General features: G+C 39.3%; 2 protein-coding genes across 7 annotated transcripts in view; one reads left to right on the top strand and one right to left on the bottom strand.

The window, feature by feature from the left end:
- Positions 1–870: 870 nt before the first annotated feature.
- MORN2 (MORN repeat containing 2) lies at positions 871–6187 on the bottom strand (the record flags this gene model as incomplete). The annotated part of the gene is made up of 5 exons (XM_061210881.1): positions 871–1105; positions 2496–2632; positions 3364–3470; positions 3895–3945; positions 6064–6187. Coding segments are annotated over 5 exons (522 nt in total), but the record flags the coding sequence as incomplete, so codon positions are not given.
- Positions 6188–6232: 45 nt separating this feature from the next.
- The window catches only part of DHX57 (DExH-box helicase 57), a 57329-nt gene continuing 43262 nt past the window's right edge, over positions 6233–20299 (top strand). For 2 of the 6 annotated variants that reach the window (XM_061211179.1, XM_061211177.1), the window contains exons 1-2: positions 6469–6552; positions 16612–16829. In XM_061211179.1, the coding sequence (XP_061067162.1) occupies positions 16618–16829 (212 nt within the window). In that variant the 5' untranslated portion in view covers positions 6469–6552; positions 16612–16617. The other 4 variants (XM_061211178.1, XM_061211183.1, XM_061211180.1 and 1 more) reach the window with 4 other exon arrangements.

The following is a 20299-nucleotide window of genomic DNA, read 5'->3' as shown; positions in this document are numbered from 1 at the left end:
TATCAGACATTTGTATATCTTCTTTGAAGAAATGTCTATGCAAATCCTTTGTCCATATTTAAACTGGGTTGTCTTTTTATTTATATATATTTATATATGAGTTCTGTATACTGAAAACTAAACCTTTAGCAGATATATGATTTGCAAATATTTTCTCCCATTCTGTGGATTGTTCTTTCATTTTCTTTATAGTTTCCTTTAACACATAAGATATACTTTTTTTATATATATAAATTTATTTTATTTTTGGCTGCGTTGGGTCTTCATTGCTGCGCGTGGGCTTTCTCTAGTTGCGGGAGCGGGGGCTACTCTTCATTGTGGTGCACGGGCTTCTCATCGCAGTGGCTCCTCTTGCTGCAGAGCACAGGCTCTAGGTGCGCGGGCTTCAATAGTTGTGGCTCACGGGCTGTAGAGCGCAGGCTCAGTAGTTGGGGTGCACGGGCTTAGCTGCTCCGCGGCATGTGGGATTTTCCCAGAACAGGGCTCAAACCCTTGTCCCCTGCGTTGGCAGGCGGATTCTTAACCACTGCACCACTAGGGAAGCCCAGATATACTTTTTAAAGATGACAAAACTCAGGCACAGGATTGGAAATTGACTTTGTCAAGATCTGCATAGTTTTTCTTAAAATGAGCAAACTCTCAATTGAATCACGTAATTTATTTTCTTTCTTTTCTTTCTTTCCCACCCCTCCCCCCCCGTTTTTTGGCCACACCGTGTGGCATGCAGGATCTTAGTTCCCAGATCAGGTATCGAACCTGCGCCCACTGCAGTGGAAGCATGGAGTCTTAACCACTGGACCGCCAAGGCAGTCCCTACATAATTTATTTTAAACTAATTATAAGATGATCAAAAGAAAGTTCAAAAAAGCATAAATGAGTGATGGTTTTATTGGCAAAATTACAATATATAGGTAGTGTATGAAGTTACTGCAGATGACAGTTAGTTGTTTTCCTTACAACTAAAAGGTGCAATTACCACATTAAAACTTCAATGCAGAATATCTACATGTGGAGCTTTAGCCTCAGGCCTGGAGCAGCTGTGAAATGAAAGTTACCACACCATTCTAGTCCTTGGATATCAGTATATTGTCCTTCACCTTCCACCCTGCAATAGTAAAAAATAAGTGTGTTCATTAACCAAGACCAAAAATTTATGGTCCAGATATGATTGTCCAGTATATTAGATACTATGTCTGAAGAATTATATCTTTCCACTATCAAATTTTGGCTTAAAACCTGACATCCTGCTTTCATATCCTACAAAAAAAAAATTACTATTCCAAATAAATATTGTCATTATACAAATTTTGGTGTCTAAGATTTTAGGATTACATATGCTTAGTTTAGACCAAAACAGTCAAAAAGTGAAAAGTTTATATTGGTTATCTGGCTTAATTAGTTCATTCATTTATTCAACAAATGTTTATTGACCTTCAACTATGTTTGAGGTGCTATGCTCTATGCTGGTGTTTTCTGGACTCTTCAGAGTGGTGAAAATGCACTTCACATAACCAAACAGACCTTTATCCCATGGGTTAGAGTTTTCTCCCTTTATTAACATCAGTGGGAAAAGTTTATATGCTGTCATCACAGACTTGGCATCAGAATAGGTGAACACTTTCTACCCTCCTCAATATGTATCAACCACTGCATAACAATTAGGTTGCATTTTCAATTCTGGAAATAATAAAGGGGTAGTTATAAATGAACCATGAACCTCTGGATGACACGGCATGGTATTTGGTGTGAGGATTAAGCTTGTAAAGATACATGGTAGAGGGTAGGGGTAGGGATTTGGATGAAGGTGGTCAAAAGGTACAAACTTCCAGTTACAAGATAAATAAGGTACTAGGAATGTGATGTACAACATGATAAATATAATTAACACTGCTGTATGTTATATGTAAAAGTTGTTAAGAGAGAAAATCCTTAGTTCTCATCACAAGGAAAAATATTTTTTTCTTTTTATTTTGTGTCAATGTGAGGTGATGAATGTTCACTACACTTACTGTGGTCATCACTTCATCATGTACCTAAGTCGAATCATTATGCTGTACACCTTGAATTTATACAGCGCTGTATGTCTATTATATCTCAAACTGGAAGAAAAAATAAAATCTAAAACTAAAAAAAAAGTTTATCAAGATATTTCAAGTGAAAATAATTTTTGGCCTAAACTTTCTCAATAATTGCAACAAGCTTTCCATTTCCAATATGACTGCAAAAAGTTCTATAGAAACAGAAGCCAAGAGGAAATAAATGAAAAGTCTAATAGATTATCACCAAGAATGATATTTTCTTTTGGAGCCTCATGATGGCCTTAGCCTCTCATAACATTTTTTTCCCCAACATATAACCCAAATTTTCCAAAATATATTATAAATATATTTTAACTAAATACATTACAAAAGAAATTTAGCATTAACTAAAATTTTAAGCAAATGTGCCTGAAAAGGCTCTTTTAGAACTACAATGACATTTTATTTTAAACTTACCTATTTTCATTGAAATTTCCAGTGTACTTTGCCCCAGTTGGGAATGTATAAGTCCCCAGTCCATGAAACATGTTGTCCTTAAAGTGTCCTTCATATACTGCTCCTGAAAAATGCTCAAGTCTTCCAAAACCATTCATCTGTTTGTAACAAAGGAAATTACCTCAGTAACTAATCTTCAGTTCCCTAGAACATTTCAAAAATGTACACATATGTCTATCATCTACTTTATTATTATTTAATCTATCATTGTATCATCCTATATTTTCACAAAAATAAGATAACATTTTATCATTGTCCTTTGTATGTATCTCTCTGTGAAGCTCACCAAGTCAATGTTTCTGATCTGAGGCACTTGAACATCTTGGGGGTCCATGATGATGATAACAGGGGTCCTCAAGATACCTTGACTATATCAAAAAGCTTAAAGGACAACCAGTTTAGTTAGCCCAGAAATGGCACAAAGAAGTTGTTAAGAACAAAAATTTGTATTCAGGCAGACCTGAGAACACATTTTTATTTCATCACTTACTAGCTGGGCAAGAAATCTGAGCCTGATTTCCCTCAATTGTAAAATAGGAACATTAATGGTATCTGACTCATGAGGCTGCTATGAGGATTCAATGAGAAAATTATGTAATGAGTTCACTTTGCTCAATGAATAGGAAATAAGAAAGATGATAATGATGATAATTAGCTCTCTGCATGAGTTTAATACTATTCTTATGTTCATATATGTTAAATATAATCATTTGTTATTTTTATTGCATGGTCTACTCATATGTGTTTTTTGATTAATGGTGAAATGCCTGGAATCATTTAACCAATAGAGTTACTTATCCACTGTCAGTGTTCAAAACAACAATAATACCTTGTCATCTTTCCAGCTTCCTGTGTAGACAATCCCATTAGGAGTGGTATGAATACCTATTCCATTTCTCTCAAAGATTCCAGAAGATGTTCTTGTACAATCCCCATCTAAACAAGAGAGAAATACTGAAGATTATAAAAGGGAACCCTGTTTGACTAAGTAATAAAATATTTATGTTCAGGCTTAATCAGAACTGCATCCCCTATGGGTCTCTTTGGCTTCCTAGCACTGAAATTGATGAGACCAGAGATGAGGAGTTCCATGGACCTAGGTCTTGTAATCATTGACATATGGCCCAGAAGATTGACATATGGCTATGGCCCTCCCATAGCTTTCCAAGGCACACTGTCTATACTTAACATTAGAGTTTAGATTTAAAATCTGTTCCTCCATTAGTATTTCTATGTTATTTTATTTAATGGAGTTAACATCTCAGTAGTAGTTTTATAAAGTGTAACAGTCTCAGTTTTGTACCCTTTAGCTATTTAATTTTAGTCTATATAGAAAAAAGTAATTGAAATGTATGCTTACCATACTTGTCTCCATTTGGAAATATAAAGTTTATCTTAAATACTTCTGGAGCTGTTTTAAAAGATTTCAGAAAAGTCGCATAAGCTTAAATATTTTTACATCGTAAGACCTATAACATATTTGCTTTAAGAGCTAACCAAATAGACTCACTTCATATGATCACAAGCATATCATGATTACTTGGCATTTCCATAGTCTAGTGTAGGGTCCTGGGGAAATAAATGATTTTGTCTAGATGATCAATTTTTACTTGTTTATTATAACAGCTTTATTAACATATAATTCACATACCACCAAAGTTACCCTTTAAAAGTATACAAAATTCATTTTTTTTAGCATACTCAGAGTTGTGTAACTGTCACCACAATCTAATTTTTCAATATATTAATCACCCCCAAAAGAAATCCTGTACATATTAGCAGTTACTCTCCATTACCCTAAAACTCACCCAACCCCTGGCAACCACTAATCTACTCTCTGTCTCTATGTACTGGTGTATTCTAGATAGTTCATAGAAATGGAATCATACAATATGTGGTCCTTTGTGATTAGCTTCTTTTACTTAGCTTCAAGTTTCATCCATGTTGTAGCATGTATCAGTATTTCACCACTTTTTATTGCCGAGTAGTCCATGCTACAAAAATAACGCATTTTGTTTATCTATTCATCAGTTGATGGCCAGTTGGGTTGTTTCCAGTTTTGGCTGTTATGAATAATGCTATGAACATTCATGTATAATTTTTTGTGTGGACATATGTTTTTATTTCTCTTGGGTATATGATCTATTGATTGTCCCACAGAGGTAAGGTAGAGTGAGCAATCTCTGATTTGGCAGTGGAAGGAAATAGAAAATAAAGAAAGATAGTAAATGAGAAGGGGTGGGGGAGGGAGTGGGGTCCAAACAGAATGAGATTGGAATGAAGAGCAGGTGAAAAAGGGACAGACAACCACAGGTCTGGGGGGTGGAATCTATGCCTCAGAGCCCTGGGACATTTAGTGGACTAAAACATTAGAAACTAATTTTTGCCAATACTGAAGAAAACGTATGTGAAGATAAGTAAACTATAACTTCTAGGACAATAGTCTACTAGAATGTTACTCAAAGTGTGGCCATCCATTAGAATCATCTGGGATGCTTTACAAGTTCCTACGCCCTTCCACACTGCTGAATCAGAATCTCTGTGGGTGGGACAAGAGAACTGATATTTTTAATTGAAAAATTAATGAGTGCCAGTTGAGAAAGGCTGGAAGCTCATCCCCTCTGAGGAAACAGAGCTAATAACACAATAGGCAGAAGACTTAAACATCATCAGAGAGAAAGGGAGGGTATAGCAGCCTTGAGACAGGAGCGGATGCTTATGAAAAAATAATTAGCAATCTAGGAAATGAATAATATAATTGTTGAAATAAACCTCTTTAGAAGGGCTGAATAGCAGAATGAATACCGTTGAAAAGTAAATTAGTGAACTGGAACACAAGGTTGAAAATTTTTCCCAGAAAGAGGCATAAAGGAAAATAGAGATATCACCTGACAAGGCCTTTCATATCTCCCCTCACCCCCAGACTCCTCCAGGAGCCCCCAGGAGGTCTATCCCTAGTGTAGTACTTAGGGCCCTATTAAAATAACGCTTTTGTGCTGGAGTCCCTTCTCACACTCCACTCCTCTGGGTCAGGATCACGGATTAGTTAAATCTCTTTTCCCACCCTAGTGTCCAGCTCAGTGCTTAGTACTTACTGGTAGGAACTGAAAGTTTAGTGAATGAGTGGCACTTGGGAAGCAATCGTTAAAGGCTTACTAAGCAGAGCACTAAACGTGATCATACAAGAAACCGAACTGTTTCAATTGCCCTTAAATGGTTCCACATCCGAAACTTTGGACTGTTAGAGCTAGAGGGAGGGAACCTAAGAGATCGAGACTGGCAACAGAGAGGAAACTGAAATCAGAGACGCTGCCACTTCCCTAAGGTGTCACAACAGCGAATCGACGGCCGAATGAGAGCTAGAATCCAGGTCTCCAGATTCCCACAGCACGGGTTCTCCGCGCCCCCATCCCACCAACTGTGTAGACGCTCAGGAAATATGTCACACCCGTACCGGAGTTGCCAGGGGCCGAGCTCCGGCTCAATGCGAGTTCTACTTAAAGGGGCGTTGGGAGGATGGGACACTCACTCGACACAGGGGCGCTGGAGAGATTTTCTGGACTCTGCGATTCCCCCTGGGCCGCCAGCTCTGTGGCCTGGAGGGAAGGAAGCAGTAGCTCAGCGCAAACGGCGACTTGGTTGCTAGGGCGACCAGGCACCTCTCACCCGGAAGCGAATAGGCAAGGGCCCGAGGTTGAGCCAATCAGAAGGCGTCAGGGCTGGGCCGCTGCAGCTGGGCCACTGCGGAGCCGCTCCAGGTGAGGTCCCGGTGGGTGGCGGCGTCCGGCGGGGACCCTGGCCGCTGGGAGCCGCGTCCTAACAGACGCCCCGGGAAGCAGCGCTGCGAGCCCGGGGCGGCCTCCCCTGCCGCGTATGAGGGATGTATTTCCGTGTGCCTGGTCTGCGCGTCGCCCCAGTAGTCAGTGTGCGGACCCTTCTACCGACTCCCTCTCCCGGAGTGGTCAGGGTCTGAGGAGCCTCCCGGCCCGGTGGGATACAGCCTGTCTGGCTGGGGCCGGTGAGTCTGGAGCATTAGGATCCCAGGCCCTGGGACCGGGCCCGGCGGGGGTCGGCAGCTGAGGCTGTCCACGCTCAGGCTGGAGGCGGGGAAGCTGAATTCAGGCTCGGAGCGGGATAAAGGGTGGAATTGGAGGGGCTCAGGTTTCGTTTCCTGTCTCTGTCTCCATCTCCAATGGGTGGCTATTTGGGGAGAGGATTTGCTGCGATGTATGCTGGAAGATAGGTACCAGGTCTGGGTATCTGCAAGGAGCTGGATATATGGGGTGAGTCAGAGATTTGCCTGGGAGGGCAATGGTTTGTGGTCAGTTTTCAGCGCCCAGCTTGGTGATTCTGTTCCTGGGAGCCAAACTTGGATGTGAAACAAAGGATACTCTTCCAACCAAACTTAGGTTCCTGTGTCCACGGTGAACAAAGATAGTTGGAATCTTCCCAGACTAAATGGATTTATGATGTTTTGGCATCTTGTGGGCCTACCTGGCCGGGAAGAAACTGCCATTCCCAGGGCTAGCTAATTAACAATTAACCTGTGACCACGCCTTTCATATGCAAAACAACCAATCCTGCATCCTTACTTCCAACCACCTCCTTTGTCTAACCACCAAGCTAGTAGTTCCCCTGCCCTAAATCAGACTGGGGCCAGGTACCCTATGCCTCAGAGTCTGTGGGAATTACTCAAACTAGCCAATCCTAAACTGATTACCCTGCCCGGCCTCGCCTTTCCCGTGGAAAACCCAAGAAAGGCTACAGCCTATGCCTTACTCTTGTTCCTTTCTGCCTCCTCCTGGCACTGGTGCTTCCCCCTGTGGCCCACCGTGGCATGGCATGCCTCTCCTTTCTAGGGGAGTTGTAAGTAACATTAAACTTTTCTTTCAGTGGTATTGATCTCTCTGTGTCAGCACTCAGTCACCTTTACAAATTAAGACCCAGGCACAAATCACAGGGGGGGATGGCTTAACAGTAAGTTTTGTTGTTTTGTTTTCTTGTTTTATTTATTTATTTAGCTGCATCAGGTCTTGGTTGTGGCACATGGGATCTTTCGTTGCGGCGTGCGGGGTCAGTAGTTGCGGCACATGGGCTTAGTTGCCCCGTGGCATGTGGGATCTTAGTTCCCTGACCAGGGATTGAACCCGTGTGCCCTGCATTGGAAGGTGGATTCTTAATCACTGGACCACCAGGGAAGTCCCAACACTAAGTTTTGAATTGAAGATACAAAGTACATGTTTGGGGGGTAAGAGGGAAATATGGGGGAAAGAATTTCAGCTTTGGAGGCTAATGGATTGTTTCAAACCCTGGCTCCAGACTTTGCTTCTATAGTTGGTGACATTAGACAAGTCATGTAATTTATCTGTTACTCTAGTTTCCTCTGCTATAAAATATAGAAAATAATATTTAACTTACAGGAGTTTTAGAGAAGTAAATGAAAAATCTTACCTTTCCCCTCAATGCAGACTTGTATTTCCAACTATTAATACCTTCGACATATCTCCATTTGAATGTCTAGAAGACATCTCAAATGTAACATTCATTCTGAACTTGTGACACTCCCCGTATCTTTTCCTCCCCACTATTCCCATTTTGATCACATGGCTGAGCACAGGACCCCTATTCACCTAGTTAATCTAGGCCCTAAAATCTTACAGTAATTCTAGACACTTCTTTCTCATACCTTGCATCCAATTCATCTACTGTTAAAATACATTGAGAATCTATGGCCACTTTTCAGCTCCACTTGCTCCCACCCTAGTCCATCTCACTGTGTTTTTTTTGTTTGTTTGTTTTGTTTTGTTTTGTTTTTTATCTCCAGACTGAACAACTGCAGTAGTTTCTAACTGGCCTCCTGGTTCTCCTCACCTCCCTAAAGACTTTTTATTCTTCACAAAACAGCTAGAGTAATTTTTTTTTTTTTTTTTTTACTTTTTTCTAGATAATTTTAATGTAAATCTGAAGTTTTAAAAAAATTTTATTTTCTATTGGAGTATATTTGATTAACAATGTTGTGTTAGTTTCCGGTGTACAGCAAAGTGATTCAGTTATATATATATATATATATACACGTATCTATTCTTTTTCAAATTCTTTTCCCATTTAGGTTATTACAGAATATTGAGCAGAGTTCCCTGTGCTATACAGTAAGTCCTTGTTGGTTACCTATTTTATCTTATTTTATTTTTTAAAGATTTTATTGATGTGGACCATTTTTAAAGTCTTTATTGAATTTGTTACAATATTATTGCTTCCGTTTCATGTTTTGGTTTTTTGGCTGCGAGGCATGTGAGATCTTAGCTCCCCAACCAGGGATCGAACCCACACCCCCTGCATTGGAAGGTGAAGTCTCAACCACTGGACGGCCGGGAAGTCCCTGGTTATCTATTTTAAATACAGCAGTGTGTATTTGTCAATCCCAAGCTCCCAGTCTATCCCTCCCCCCAACCCTTCCCTCCTGGTAACTGTAAGTTTGTTCTCTAAGTCTGTGATGTTCTCTAAGTCTGTGAGTCTGTTTCTGTTTTGTAAATAAGTTCATTTGTATCTTTTTTTTTTTAAGATTCCACATATAAGCCATATCATTTATTTGTCTTTCTCTGTCTGACTTACTTCACTTACTATGATAATCTCCAGGTCCATCCATGTTGCTGCAAATGGCATTATTTCATTCTTTTTTTTTTTTTTAATATTTATTTATTTATTTATCTGGCTGCGCCGGGTCTTAGTTGTAGCACGTGGGATCTTCATTGCAGCATGTGGGATCTTTAGTTGCGGCATGTGAGATCTTTAGCTGTGACATGTGGGCTCTTTTAGTTGCAGCATGCAGGCTCTTAGTTGCAGCATGCAGGATCTAGTTCCCTGACCAGGGATCGAACTCGGGCCGCCTGCATTGGGAGCACGGAGTCTTAACCACTGGACCACCAGGGGAGTCCCCTACGTTATTTCATTCTTTTTAATGGCTGAGTAATATTCCAATATATATGTGTACCACATCTTCTTTATCCATTCATCTGTCGATAGACATTTAAGTTGCTTTCATGTCTTGGCTATTGTAAACAGTGCTGCAGTGAACATTGGGGTGCCTGTATCCTTTCTCACCATGTTTTTCTATGGATATATGCCCAGTGGTGGGATTGCGGGATCATATGGTAGCTCTATTTTTAGTTTTTTAAGGAACTTCCATGCTGTTCTCCATAGTGGCTCTACCAATCTACATTCCCACCAACAGTGTAGGAGGGTTCCCTTTTTAGAGTAATTGTTTTAAAACCTAAGTCAGTCATACCAAGCTTTTGCCTCTGCTCTCTAGTGACTTTCTATTATATTTAGAATAAAATTCAAAGTTCTTCCCAGGACCTACATGGCCGTCTACTTTCTGACCTCATCTCCTTTGCTCACTATATTGCAGACCCACCAGACTCCTTACTGTTCATCCAGCCCAGTGCATTGAAGATGTTCTGGACTTGGCCCCTTTTCACCTACTATTGCTTCTGCTTACAATGTACTTTTCACAAATATTTCATGACTCATTTTCTGAATGTTCAGGTGTCTTCTCAATATGATCTCAGAAAGATGACCACTCTAACTCGACCGCTCTATCTAAAATAACACTCTCAGAGTTTTTCATTTTCTTCATAGCACTTAACTGATATTGTGTATTTATTTATTGTCTGTCTTACTCTCTAGAGGATAAGCTTCATGAGGCAGGAATTTTTGTCATCTTTGCTGTTATGTCCCTAGGACTTGGCACATAATAAGTGCTTAATAAATATTTGTGGAATGAATAAATAAATGAATGAATCTCCATTCTCATATCAGTCATTTATTCAACCTTCAGCCATTCTTCAAATACATATTGAATTTCTTCTATATGCCAGACACTGTGTTAGAGGTACATTGGTAATCAAAATAGACATAATCCTTGCCTTCAGAGAGCTTCTGGGGAGGCGGGAAGATAAACATAAAAGAAACAATAAATATGAATAATTATGAAGGATTTTGAAGAAAGGAATATCAAGAGACCTAGTTCAATTTCTACATGTTTGTGAGTTTCGCAGATATTTCCCTGCTTTTGATTTCAAATTTCATTCCGCTGTGGTTGCAAAACATACTTTGTATCGTTTCTGTCTTTTAAAATTTATTGAGGTTTTTTTTATAGCCTAGCATATGGTCTATCCTGGAAAATTTTCCTTATACACATAAGGAAAATGTATATTTTTATTGGGTAGAGTGTTCTATAGATGTCTCTTAGGTCTAGTTGGTTTATGCTGTGTTTCAAGTCTTCTATTTCTTTATTGATCTTCTGTCTACAGCAAGTCCCCTACATACGAACCTTCAAGTTGTGAAGTTTCAAAGATGTGAACATGTGTTTGCATGTCCAGTCACGTAAGTTAGCTCATGTGTCTGGCGAACATCGTCACATGTGTGCATCCTCTACAAGTGGTTGTGCTTTTGTGTACTTTACTGTACAGTACTGTATAGAGTACAGTAGTACAGAATCTTTATTTCAAGCCCAGGATGTCCGGAAGCAAGTGTAAAAGCAGCAGTATATAGCCGATTGTGTTAGTTGGGTACCTAGGCTAATCTTGTTGGACTTACGAACAAATTGGACTTATGAATGAGCTCTCAGAACAGAACTTGTCCGTATGTAGGGGACTTACAGTAGTTGTTCTCTACCATTGTTGAAAGTGGGTATTGAAGTTTCCTACTGTTATGCATTGTCTGTTTCTCTGTTCATTTCGTCTTCTTTTTTTTTTTTTGGCTGCACTGGGTCTTCGTTGCTGTGCGCAGGCTTTCCCTAGTTGCAGCGAGCAGGGGTTACTCTTCGTTGCGGTGCGCGGGCTTCTCATTGCGGTGGCTTCTCTTGTTGCGGAGCACGGGCTCTAGGTGCATGGGCTTCAGTAGTTGCAGCACGCAGGCCCTAGAGCTTGTGGGCTTCCGTAGTTGCAGTGCATGGGCTCAGTAGTTGCGCCGCGTGGGCTCTAGGGCACACGGACTTCAGTAGTTGTGGCATGCAGGCTCAGTAGTTGTGGTGCACGGGCTTAGTTGCTCCGTGGCATGTGGGATCTTCCTGGACCAGGGCTCGAACCCGTGTCCCCTGCACTGGCAGGTGGATTCTTACCCACTGCACCACCACAGAAGTCCTCTCTGTTCATTTCTGTCAGTTGTTGCTTTATGTATTCTGGTGCTCTGTTATTAGGTGCAATATATTTGTAATTGTTAATATCTTCCTCATGGATTGACTCTCTTATCATTATGAAATGTCCTTCTTTATCTCTAACAACATTTTTTGCTTTAAAGTCTATTTCGTCTGATATTAGCATAGTCACTCCAGCTTTCTTGTGGTTGCTGTTTGCATGATTTTTCTTTTTCCATCCTTTTACTTTTCATTTATTTGTATCTTTGAATTTAAAGTGATAGCATATAGTTGGTTCTTGTTTTTATACAGTCTGATAATTTGTCTTTTGATTGAATTGTTCAATCCATTCACATTTAATGTTGTTATTGGTATAGTGGAATTTACATTTACCCTTCTACTTTTTGTTGTCTATATGTCTCTTGTCTATTTTGTTTCTCTGTTCCTACTTTACTGCTTTCTTTTGCATTATCATTAAATGAACATTTTCTAATTCAGTATTTTAATTTCTTGAATGATTTTTTTCACGATATTTTTTTGAGTTTTTGTTTTGTTTTTTAGTGACTGCCCAAGGGTTTATCTTGTACATCTTGACATATCAGAATCAGCTTCACATTTATACTAGCTCAATTTTAGTAGTGTATTGAAATGTTACTCTCATACAGCTGTATTCCTTTCCCCTCCTTTTTGCAGTATTATTGTTATACATATTATATCTATTAATATTACAAACCCAAGTGTACATTCTTTTCTATTTTTTATATTGAAATGTAGTTGATTTAAAATGTGTTAGTTTCAGGTGTACAGCAAAGTGATTTAGTTATACGTGTGTGTGTATTTATATTCTTTTTTAGATTCTTTTCCATTATAGGTTATTATAAGATACTGAGTATAGTTCCCTGTGCTATACAATAGGTCCTTATTACTTATCTATTTTATATATAGTAGTGTGTATATTTTAATCCAAAACTCCTAATTTACCCCTCCCCCCCATCCCCCTTTGGTAACCATAAGTTTATTTTTTATGTCTGTGAGTCCATTTCTGTTTTGTAAATAAGTTCATTTGTATCATTTTTTTTTTTTAGATTCCTTATAAAGCAATATCGTGTGATATTTGTCTTTCTCTGTCTGACTTACTTCACTTAGTATGATAATCTCTGGGTCCATCCATGTTGTTGCTAATGGCATTATTTCATTCTTTTTTATGGCTGAGTAATATTCCATTGTGTATCTATACCACATCTTCTTTATCCATTCATCTGTCAATGGGTACTTAGGTTGCTTCCCCAACTGTACATTGTTATAGTTATTGCTTTACCATCTGTAGTCATTTTCTTAACCCAGTACAACTATGCTCCCACTGATCTGCTTTGTTCTGTTATTAGCAAATACATTACATTTCTATACATCACAGGTCCAATATTACATTATGTACATATTATTTTATACAGTTGCTTTTTAAATCGGTTATGTGAAGAAAGGAGAAAAATATACATTTACACTGTTTTGTTGGCTTTGAGGGGAGGGGGTTGTTTTTGTTTTTTGGGTTTTTTTGTAATTACACAATTACCTTTATTGGTGCTTCTTGTTTTTTGTGTGGATTCCAATTATCATCTAGGGTCACTTGCTTCAGCTTGAAGAGCTTCCTTTAGTATTTTTTTGTAAAGCAGGTCTGCTGTCAACAAATTCTCTGCTTTTATCTGAGAAACTTTTAATTTCACCTCCATTCTTGAAAGATAGCTTTTCTGGATATAGGATTATTGGTTGACAGTTCTTTTCTTTAAGTCCTTTGAATGTATTATGTCACTGCCTTCTGGCCTCCATCGTTTCTGCCAGAAAGTCAACTGTTAATCTTACTGGGTTTATATCTGTAAGTGTCAAGTTGTTTTTCTCTAAATGCTTTCAAGATTTCTCCTTGTCTTTAACTTTCAGCATTTTTACATACTGTGTCTGTTTAGGGATCTATGGGTGTATCCTACTTGGACTCCTTAGAGCTTCCTGGCTGTGTAGGTTATTGTCTTTCAATAAATTTGAGAAGTCTTCTGCTCTTATTTCTTTTAATATTTTTTCTGCTCTTTTCTCTCTCCTCCCCCCCCCCATCCTTCTGGTGCTCCTATTATGCATACTACTAACTTTGGACTTAGTTTGGGTGTAGTTAGTTTGGCTTAGTTTGGGCTTAGTTTGTTCTTCTTTTTCTGGTTCCCTGAGGTGTAAATTTAGATGGATTATTTGAGATCTTTTCTTTTTCGTAATGTAGGCATTTATTGCTTTAAACTGTCCTCTTAGAACTCCTTTTGCTGCATCCCGTAAGTTTTGGTATGTTGTGTTTCCACTTTCAATTGTTTGAAGATATTTTAAAATTTCCCTCTTGATTTTGTCTTTGACCCATTGGTTGTTCAGGAGCATGTTTTTTAATGTCCACATATTTATGAGTTTTCCAGTTTTCCTTCTGTTATTGATTTCTAGTTTCATACCATTGTGGTTAGAAAAGATGCTTGATCTGATTTCAGTCTTCTTAAGTTTGTCAAAACTTGTTTTATAGCCTAAGATATGATCTATCCTGGAGAATATTCCATGTGCGTTTGAGAAGAAAATGTAGTCTCCTGCTTTGAATGGAATGTTCTGTGTATGTCTGCTGGTCCATTTGGCTTAAATTATAGCTCAAGTCCAATATTTCTTTACTGATTTTTCTTTCTGGATGATATGACCATTGTTGAAAGTGTGGTATTAAAGTCCCTTATTATTATTGTGTTGATGTCTATTTCTCTCTTCAATTATGTTAATATTTGCTGTATATATTTAGGTGCTCTGATGTTGGGAGCATAAATACTTACAATTGTTAGATTCCCTTGATGAATTGACCCCTTTATCGTTATATGATGAGCTTCTTTGTCTCTTGTTACAGCATTTGACTTAAAGGCTATTTTGTCTAAGTATAGCTACCCCTGCTGTCTTTTGGTTTCCATGTGCAGTTACTGTCTTTTACATACTTCAGTTTCAGTCTATGTGTGTCTTTAAAGCTGAAGTGATTCTGTTGCAGGCAGCATGTAGTTGAGTCTTGTTTTTTTTTTTTTAACTTTTTAAAATTTATTTTTATTTATTTATTTTTGACTGCATTGGGTCTTTGTTGCTGCATGCAGGCTTTCTCTAGTTGCGGCAAGCAGGGTCTACTCTTCGTTGTGGTGCGTGGGCTTCTCATAGCGGTGGCTTCTCTTGTTGCGGAGCACAGGCTCTAGGCACGAGGGCTTCAGTAGTTGTAGCATACGGGCTCAGTAGTTGTGGCTTGCAGGCTCTAGAGCACAGGCTCAGTAGTTGTGACGCATGGGCTTAGTTGTTCTGCAGCATGTGGAATCTTCCCAGACCAGGGCTCAAACCTGTGTCCCCTGCATTGGCAGGTGGATTCTTAACCACTGCGCCGCCAGGGAAGTCCTGAGTGTTGTTTTTTTATCCATTCAGGTACTCTGTGTATTTTGATGGGCGAATTTAGTCCATTTACATTTAAAGTGATTATTGATAGGTAAGGGCTTACTATTGCCATTTTTTTTTTTAAAGATTTATTGATTGATTGATTGCTATGTTGGGTCTTCGTTTCTGTGCTAGGGCTTTCTCTAGTTGCAGCAAGCGGGGGCCACTCTTCATCGTGGTGCGCGGGCCTACGCGGGCCTCTCACTATCGTGGCCTCTCTTGTTGCGGAGCACAGGCTCCAGACGCGCAGGCTCAGTAGTTGTGGCTCACGGGCCTAGTTGCTCCGCGGCATGTGGGATCTTCCCAGACCAGGGCTCGAACCCGTGTCCCCTGCATTGGCAGGCAGATTCTCAACCACTGCGCCACCAGGGAAGCCCACTATTGCCATTTTGATTGTTGTTTCCTGGGTGTTTTATAGATCCTTTGTTTCTTTCTTTCTCTCCTGCTGTCTTCCTTTGTGATTTGATGATTTTCTGTAGTGGTATGCTTTGATTCCTTCCTTATTATCTTTTATGTATCTACTATAGATTTTTGCTGTGTAATTTGTTTTGTTTTGTTTTGTATTTTTGCTTTTTACCATGAGACTGACATAAAACATCTTTTAGTTGTAACATTCTATTTTAAGCTGATAACATCTTAACTTTGATTGCATACAAAACTCTACAGTTTTACTTCCCCGAGGCAAAGTCTCTGAGCCAAGGCTGTGTTTCTGCAAGTGTATATGTAAATATAAATTTTACTTATCAAATTATGTATTTAATACATGAAAACATCTCTTCTCAACTAGAGTTTTTTAAACCCTATGTGAGACCTAACCAGATCAAAATGTAGCATTGGACCCTACACACCCTATGTATGATTTGAAACTTCTCCATGTGTTTCTTTTTTTTTTTTTTTTTTGAAGTTTGCAACTATGCAAATATCCATTAATGGGGAATTTTTTTTTAAAATTTATTTATGGTTGTGTTGGGTCTTCGTTTCTGTGCGAGGGCTTTCTCTAGTTGCAGCAAGCGGGGGCCACTCTTCATTGCAGTGCATGGGCCTCCCACTATCGCGGCCTCTCTTATTGTGGAGCACAGGCTCCAGACGCACAGGCTCAGTAATTGTGGCCCACGGGCCCAGTTGCTCCACGGCATGCGGGATCCTCCCATACCAGGGCTCGAACCCGTGTCCCCTGCATCGGCAGGCAGATTCTCAACCACTGCGCCACCAGGGAAGCCCTCTCCATGTATTTCTGATGCACATCCTGGTTAAGAAATCTGTGTCAGAGAAGCTCATTAAATATTAATCCTGAGGGGGATATGCTTGTAAATCTTTTGTGAAGCAGTTTATCCATGCTTCTCCTAAACTGGCCCTTTTAAAGTATGCATTTTCCTTTTTTTCTTTAAAATAGGCTATATCCATAACTTTGACAAACAAAGGAGTATTATACTTGTCTGATTTTTATAATATCTGCATTACTTTTTTCTCTTGCAGGTGAAAATGAGTTCTTCAGTAAGAAGAAAAGGCAAGCCAGGGAAAGGAGGTGGAAAGGGGTCTTCCAGAGGAGGAAGAGGAGGCAGAAGTCATGCTAGTAAATCTCATGGGGGTGGCAGCGGTGGCGGTGGCATTGGTGGCAATAGAAAGGCCTCAAGTAGAATTTGGGATGATGGCGATGACTTTTCTATCTTCAATGAATCAAGGCGTTCATCCAGGTCATTATACTCTTTAAATGTTCAAATATGAAAACAGTATCAATTCCTGATCTATGGACAACAGATGACTAAGACAAAGGGGGAAAATGCCAAGTAGTTCTGGCCAACTTATCTTCCTCTTGTTTTAAAGCCCTCTCTTTGTAACCTTTTCTAAAGGCATGATGGCAAATAACACCTTTTGTTGGGCCGGGGATGGGGGTGGTGCTTTGAAATCTGAAGTTAACTTTAACTTCCACATGACACTGTGAATTGAGCATAATATTGTTATTGTAATCAGTATTACTAGGAAAGTAAATATTGGAAATGGTGAAGGTGATGAAAATTATTTTAAGTATTTCTTAGGCATTGTAGTTTGAAGGTCCCCAAATGAGATCTGGCTATACTCCATCTGTCTAGTTGATGAATTATCTATTTTCCAACCAGATCAACCAAATATTTACTGGAACTTCATGTGATGACCAGTGGTAGATATCATACCCAGACTTTTCTCATGTTCAGCTTTTAATTAGTGAATAAATTCTGATAATTCTAATGCATGTTTAATGAAAGTAAAGATTTTACTACTGCATGTTATGCAGTATAAATATAAAATTCTCGTTGTTTCTCAAATTGCACTTCAAGCTGTTTACTTGAATTTTTAGAGATGGAGAGACTTCTTTAGAGCTGTGTATATACACACATACATACACACACTCTTTTGTGGGAATAATTCCCAACTAAATATTACTTAGAAAGGAATATAGGTGAGTGCTGAAGTTCAGCTGCATCATAAATGCTTTTAACTTAAATGAATTCAACTGTATGTATTCAGGAAAAAAAGAAAAAGACGAACCAATAGTATATAAGTAGTTAAACTTGCCGCAAAAGGAATCTGGGCTCCGCAGTGAACAGGATACGGGAGAGGAATGTGCTCATCCCTCAGTCAGTCTCAGTTTCCAAGTGCTTTTTGTAGTTTAAGCCTCTTGATGTACTCAGTATGTGATACTAATGTTTAAGTATATATTTCTTATACATGGTCTCTACCATAATCAAATATTTCACCTGGTATGCAACCAGAGAATCTACATTTTTTTTCCATTCTAAATGAAAAATGGTCATTTTGGACATACTGAGAGATAATGTATCAGTCTCAAACTTGACACTTTTTTAAGAATCTTCCAGAATAATCTAAAACTATACTTTCACCTTAGCTGCTGACTTAAGAACCTAAATGCTGAGTTAGATGCAGCTCCATTCTTTCTGAAAACACTGACTTTTTAGGTTCTTAAGAGTCTCAGACATTCATTCATGCAGGAAATATTTACTCAGTGCCTACCATGCACCAGGCACTGTTTTAGGAACCAGGATTACAGCGATGAATAGAATATTGTCCTTGTCTTCATAGAAGGAGGTTTGAGGTATAAAGACCATAAACAAAGGTATAATAATAGGTCAGATGGTAAGTGCTATGGAGAAAAATAAAGGATAAAGGGATAGAAAATACTGAAATAGATTGCTGGTTGCTGTTTTCTATGGAGTGATCATTAGAGAAAACTTCTCTAATGATGTGTCATTTGAGCCAGGACAAGAAAGAAGTGAAGGATAAGCTGTGAAGCTATCTAAGGGAAGAACGTTCAAGGCAGAGGGAACGGCAGGTGCACAGTTCCTAAGGCAGGAGTGTGCTTGGAAGACTTAGGAGATGGCAAGGAAGCCATGTGGCTAGCATGGTTGGGTAAGAAGTGATAGGCAGTTAGATTCGAGAGACTCTACTGTACAGGATGTTTTAGGCCATTCTAAGGATTTTGTTTGTTTTTGTTTTTTTTTTAAGTTTTAAAAGTCATGTTCATGGAAGTGTAATTTACATTCAGTAAAACTCAACCTAAAATTTGACAAATGCAATCATCGCCATAAACAGTTCTTCAAAACTCCCCCATGCCCTTTGCAGCACACTCTTCCCTGACCCTTAGGAATCCATTGATCTGTTTTCTGTCAAAGGGGTCAGATATAATCATTAAAATGATTTATTACAGAAAAAAATCATAAGCATATAAAACCAAGTTTTTAAAAGGATACTTTGGAATATATAATCTTTAGAATAGTCGAAAGAATGGGATTTTAAAATAACCTTTGAAAATTACAGCACAGTTGAGAAAGTTGTCTTAGGACAGTTGTAGAATAGCTTGTCTAGTTATTGTGTCAAGCTTCAGGCTGGGGCTGGTCAGTAGAAAAACTATTTTAAATAATGGAATTGAATTCTACAGACATTCTCAATGGGGCAGACATACATTCTCACAGGTATTTGGCACCTTCTCAAAAGTTCACCCCTGCTACCACCAGGAAATGTCAAGGAAAGCAAAAACATCTGTTCTGTATATATCAGTCATCACATGTTCAAATACACCTTATCTACCTGAAATGCTTCTTTCAAGCGCCACAATTCTGTCTTTCAAGCACCAACCGTGAGGTTTGTCAGCATCTTGAACTGGACTGAGCCAAGTCACGTGCCATGGCCAAAAAGGCCATTATAAGGACTTTGGCTTTGCTTTGAGTAAAATGGGAAGCCATTGAAGGGTTTGAGGCAAGAGTGTGTGACATCAATCACTCTAGCCAGAGTTACTGCTATTCAGTATATCCCTTCATGTGAATTAGAAAATGGTGCCCCTTTCTTTGGGCAGTTATAGCTCCAGGATGGATGTCTTGGCAAGCAGAGCATAGACTGGATTTTAGCTCTTGCTGTCCCCTCCTTCCCTACTTTAGGACCCTTTGCATAGTGTATAGTCTGTGCACCCATATTCAGTGGCCCTGCCTCAGTGTGCTCTGTGGAGAATAGACTACAGGGGGACATGGGTTGGAAGCAGGAAGACCAGTTAGAAGGTACACTCCAAGAGGCAATTTCATAGGCAATTTAATATATAAGTCTGGAGTTCAAGAACAAGATCTAGGCTAGAGAAGTAAATGTATGAGTCCTCTAGGAATAAATGTGCTTTAAGGCTATGGGACTGGATGAGATAGGATATAGAGAAGAGGTCTGAAATTTGAGCCCTGGGGCACTCTAGGCTTTAGAACTGAGAGAGATTAGGAAAATGAGACAAAGTAGATTGAGGAGTTGCCAGTGAAGTAGGAGGAAAACTAAGCTTATTTCTGGAAGTCAAGGAATGAAGGTGTTTTCAAGGGAAGTATCCAGTCAGATTGGATTGGATACTTTAAGGGAATACGCAAGTTGTATAAAACATGCTTCTAATAGGTCAAGAAAAATGTGTTCCGGGAGTTCTCTGGTGGCCCAGTGGTTAGGACTTTCACTGCTGTGGCCCCAGGTTCAATCCCTGGTCGGGAACTAAGATCCCACAAGCTGCGTGGCACAGCCAGTATAAAGAAAAAAGAAAAATGTGTTCTGACAATTGTCCACTGGATTTGGCAATGTGGATAGCATGGGTAACCTTGACGAGAGCTGTTTGGTTTAGTATACTTAGTGTGGAGAAAACCCTATTGGA

The sequence above is a fragment of the Eubalaena glacialis genome, chromosome 14 (assembly GCF_028564815.1).
Source record: "Eubalaena glacialis isolate mEubGla1 chromosome 14, mEubGla1.1.hap2.+ XY, whole genome shotgun sequence".
In the NCBI taxonomy this organism is placed as follows: domain Eukaryota; kingdom Metazoa; phylum Chordata; class Mammalia; order Artiodactyla; family Balaenidae; genus Eubalaena; species Eubalaena glacialis.
Note: the sequence above shows the minus strand (reverse complement) of the source record. Positions and strands in the feature narration are given on the sequence as shown.